Below are 4649 nucleotides of genomic sequence, written 5' to 3' on the forward strand. Positions count from 1 at the left end.
TTTCTGATGTAAAAATTATAAGATAATTATTATAATTTATAATAATATTTTTTTATTTATTTTTTATTTTCTTGTAAATGTTTTATCCTTTGTTGCAATAAAACATGTATGTATGCAATATCCAGTCATGTGATTACAATGATGAACGGAAATGGTCAGTATAAAATACATGTGTGTATGTGTGGTCCTTGTATTCCAGGATATGGGAACCAAATGTCCACACAAGAATAATAATAACGGTAAATTTTGACGTTGTGGGGAAAGTTTTTGGGTCCCTGGAAACAAGCTAATAAATCATGTTTTTCAAAAATCCAAAATGCAGGAAGTTGTGTGTGAGGAGTATAGGTTTAGTGTTAGAGTGTGTACAAAACATTACATTTATGGAGAGTCTCAACAAAGAATGGTAACCCAATATCTGTGTGTGTGTACTACGGTGTTTTTTTTCTATCCCGGTGGGGAGTTAAACCTGCCACTGTATGTGGGACAAAATAGGATATAATTACCTGTATATGCATGTGAAAGATATATAGCACAAGCACACTTTTCAAGAGAAAGATTACACAGTTTGGGTCCTGCACTTTTTGGTTGTCAGACATTAGTGCAACATGTTTCTTAGGATCTTTGTGGGAAAACAAACCCTTTGTGTTTGTGTTTAACAAAGCATCCAATCAGTGTCTATAAGGAGCCATGCCATCATGTCTGTGATGTTCCTGGAAAAATTAGACCATTATTGTCTAGAGACAACACGGGATGTGAAGACCTCTTGACACTGACACACGATTCATGTTCAGCATTGATTCACTATTGTCCTCACACAATGGATGTTAATATCAGGCTTGTGTGCTATATAGTCATCTGAAAGGGTTTGCCATAAACACATATCTTTCCTCTTTATTTGACCCTCTAACTCTAGCACTCTCTATTCTAATTCTATACTTTAAAAAATTGCCCTTTTTAGACTTGCACTCTATTAATTTAACTGCTTTTAAAAAAAAGAAAGAAAAAGCTTGCTGTATTATTTTTTTCTATTCTATATGTTTTCTTTTAATTTATTATAGAATAAAAATAAAACTTGCTACAGTATATTATATTTATATTTATATTTATTAATTTAGCAGACGCTTTTATCCAAAGCGACTTACAAATAAGAACAAAGGAATGATATCATTCATATGCATCTGCTAAATGACTAAATGTAATGTAATCGTAATCAGAACTGAATTAAGAATGTTTTTTTTTTTAAATTCCAATATTTTTCCCAGACATGAAAAAAATCCAAAGGATTTGTCATTAGTAACCCTGTGGAATAATCAATAATTATTTATTTTTGGGAATAATCATTTCGATTTTGTCAGGGTGTAGTTCTCCCTCCAGTCCGCTGGGCGCTCGTGTGCGTCACTCTGCAGCAGCGTCACTGTGACGAAGCAGAAGTAGAACAAGCGGCGTAGCGTCCATCAAACTGGCGTGCTGAACAACAGAAAAACATCATTTTTTTCTTTAAAAAATCTGATTTCTTTGAGAAAAAATGCCGGACTTAGCGGTAGAAAGGGTCGTTGTTCATCCCTTGGTGCTACTGAGCGTCGTGGACCATTTTAACAGGTAAATCTGAGTCTTGTGATGGTGCTGTAGTAAAACTGTTAACTCACTGTCATTATGTGTCAATGAAAGTAGCCGCTACAAGCTAAAGGCTAACTCAATACAATCACAGTATAATTATTGAAAGGAACATGTACTTCAAGGTGTGAATTATGTATATCAAGGTGTTGAATATCGACTTAGCTTCATAACATTTAAAGTTTATGGTAAAAAACTTAGTAGAAGCGCAGAAATCTGACCTAACTGCAAGTCAGTTATGATTAGTAACATGCACCCAGTAAGTTACTATATAAGTTAACTGATCATTTTACTCGCACAGTTTGAGCTTTTAGCTACTGGACAATGAAAATTCAAGAATTTAATCTATTATAATTTCGTTTGCTTTGTATGTACTTTATACATTTCTTATAATAAATTGTGTTCTTGATGCTGAACCTTCCTTGATACGTCATTGGATATACATACATGTATTACGTATGTTAAATTATTACATGTAGGCTATAGCTTTCTAAACAGACACTTTCAGACAAGCTTGAAGTGAGATTATTACATGAACAAACACTTTCAGAAGTCTAATACATGTTTTGAAATGGCTTATATATTCTAAGGACCATACATTTGAAGATACACAGAATAAACATAGTTCTAGATGTCTCCTTGTATTATTTACAAACCCTGTCTTTGTTTTGTAGGATTGGAAAGGTTGGCAGTCAGAAGCGAGTCGTGGGTGTTCTGCTGGGTTCGTGGCATAAGAAAGTGCTTGATGTGTCCAACAGCTTTGCTGGTATGTTTGCACGTCTTGGTGCAAGATGCACCTTTTTCCTGTTGAAATGTAGTGTAAGTAATATTTTAATGGTGTGGCAGTGCCTTTTGATGAGGACGACAAGGATGATTCAGTTTGGTTCCTGGACCACGACTACCTGGAGAATATGTACGGCATGTTCAAGAAAGTCAATGGTAAGATAAAGAATCAGTGTTATAGTCATACATAGGCTTATTGAATCAGTTTTGACCCTATGTCCAAGCTCTAACGGAGTCTTGTTTTTTTTTTTTTTTTTTTTTTTAATCTCAATTCTAGCAAGGGAGCGAGTAGTTGGATGGTATCACACAGGCCCAAAGCTGCACAAAAATGATATTGCCATAAATGAACTCATGAAACAATACTGCCCTAATTCGGTATGTACTACTGCTTGTTTTACTATTTTATTGTATTTTACACACTGTGTACCAGGGTGCAAGCAAGTCATGTTTTATCCTTAATCCCAAAGGTTTTAGTCATTATTGATGTGAAACCCAAGGACCTGGGGTTGCCAACCGAAGCGTACATCTCAGTGGAGGAAGTGCATGATGTGAGTTCTTTTCCAAGTAGTATTAAAGCTACATGAATGTATTTGATTCCTCACGTGCTGATTGTTGAGATTTATTCTTCACTGAAGGATGGGACTCCCACATCGAAGACGTTTGAACACGTGACCAGTGAGATCGGAGCAGAAGAGGCGGAGGAAGTTGGTGTGGAGCATTTGTTGCGGTAAGATGGGCATGCAAACACGTACATGACTGATTATTTGATTCGTTTTAGATGCATGAAAATTAGGGCTTTCAAAAATAAGCTGTTAACCTCTGCAATTAACATTTTCTGTATAGAGATGCATCCGATCGAGCAGCCAAATAAAATGCGTTTAGGCTTAATACTCACAATACTGATTTTGTATCAAGAGAATCTATTGATACAGAATATTTTATCGTGTAATGTTCTTACATCTTGTGAAAATTAATGCACAAATGATCTGTGGGGGAAGATGATAGCTATTGTTCAGAGTGGATATTGACGGAGACAGAAATAGGCACAGCTAAATGTGACGTTTATTATAATGTGCTTATGTGATTTTTTTTTTTTTAATTTGTTAAAAATGATGGCTTTCAATTATACTTTAGTGTATAATTACAGGGGGAAAAAATTAATAGACATTAGTAGCAGTGACACTGACCTTCATTAATAGTATTTAGTAAAAAGCTGGCATAAAAGTTATTTTTTTTACTATATTTGGTTTTACATAAATTTGGATATTAAATGTTGAATATATGTATTACAATATGAAAATGCATTAACGTTAGGCTCAATTAATCCCAGTTACAGAAAAAAAATGTGCGATTTTTTTTTTTTTTTGTATTTTTCAATCGATAGCACTTATTAAAATATCTGTAAACAGCTTGGTTTATTCTCATGCTGATTTTTTGCAGTGATATCAAGGACACCACAGTTGGCACTTTGTCGCAGCGCATCACCAATCAGGTTCACGGCCTGAAAGGGCTCAACTCCAAGCTGCTGGATATCAAGAGCTATCTGGAGAAGGTTGCCACCGGCAAACTGCCCATCAACCACCAGATCATTTATCAGCTGCAGGACGTGTTCAATCTGCTGCCTGATGTTAACCTGCAGGAGTTTGTCAAGGCTTTCTACCTTAAGACCAACGACCAGATGCTCGTGGTCTATCTGGCCTCGCTCATCCGCTCTGTAGTGGCGCTCCACAATCTCATCAACAACAAAATCGCCAACCGTGATGCAGAGAAGAAAGAGGGCCAAGAGAAAGATGACAGCAAGAAAGAAAAGAAGGACGAGAAGGAAAAGGATAAAGACAAAGACAAGGAGAAGGGAGACTCTTCTGCCAAGAAAGATGACAAAAAGGAAAAGAAATGAACCTGAACTGGCATGAACTTGAGCTTACACAATCTTGGTTGAATGAGGGAGCAGTTCTACACATCTTTGCCGCCTCTTGTATCAATTTGCAGTTTAAATTGGTCTTTTTGATATAAAGGACTTATTTTTTGTTTTGATTAAAAGAGAAACAAATTAGCTTTTTGATGTTCTGGTCTTTATCAAGGTTAAATTATAATTGTAGTACCATTTATTAGACCGTCAGAATATCAAGACGGGTGTCCAGTGTTAAAGCAAAGTCCAACTGCAGACATGTCATTGTATTCACACCGAGATTTCTTTTTTATCATATAAAGTTATGTCAAACAAGCTTCTGCAGCCTAACCTGTTTTATTTT

At 35.6% G+C, this 4649-nt stretch overlaps 1 protein-coding gene across 1 annotated transcript; it reads left to right on the forward strand.

Moving 5' to 3' along the window:
• Positions 1 to 1406: 1406 nt before the first annotated feature.
• On the forward strand, positions 1407 to 4622 carry LOC128016497 (26S proteasome non-ATPase regulatory subunit 7). The gene is made up of 7 exons (XM_052601030.1): positions 1407 to 1599; positions 2289 to 2380; positions 2461 to 2553; positions 2675 to 2772; positions 2865 to 2945; positions 3033 to 3124; positions 3838 to 4622. The coding sequence occupies exons 1-7, from the start codon at positions 1526 to 1528 to the stop codon at positions 4292 to 4294; spliced, it is 987 nt and encodes a 328-aa protein (XP_052456990.1). The 5' UTR covers positions 1407 to 1525; the 3' UTR covers positions 4295 to 4622.
• Positions 4623 to 4649: the final 27 nt, after the last annotated feature.

This window comes from Carassius gibelio, chromosome A7, assembly GCF_023724105.1.
Source record: "Carassius gibelio isolate Cgi1373 ecotype wild population from Czech Republic chromosome A7, carGib1.2-hapl.c, whole genome shotgun sequence".
Lineage (NCBI taxonomy): Eukaryota > Metazoa > Chordata > Actinopteri > Cypriniformes > Cyprinidae > Carassius > Carassius gibelio.

Bases quoted from the DNA above. Each gene is read 5' to 3' on its own strand.
- LOC128016497 (XM_052601030.1), top strand. From the start codon at position 1,526: ATGCCGGACTTAGCGGTAGAAAGGGTCGTTGTTCATCCCTTGGTGCTA. The intron at 2,381-2,460 runs GTATGTTTGCAC...ATGGTGTGGCAG, and splicing joins TGTGTCCAACAGCTTTGCTG to TGCCTTTTGATGAGGACGAC. The intron at 2,554-2,674 runs GTAAGATAAAGA...TCTCAATTCTAG, and splicing joins CATGTTCAAGAAAGTCAATG to CAAGGGAGCGAGTAGTTGGA.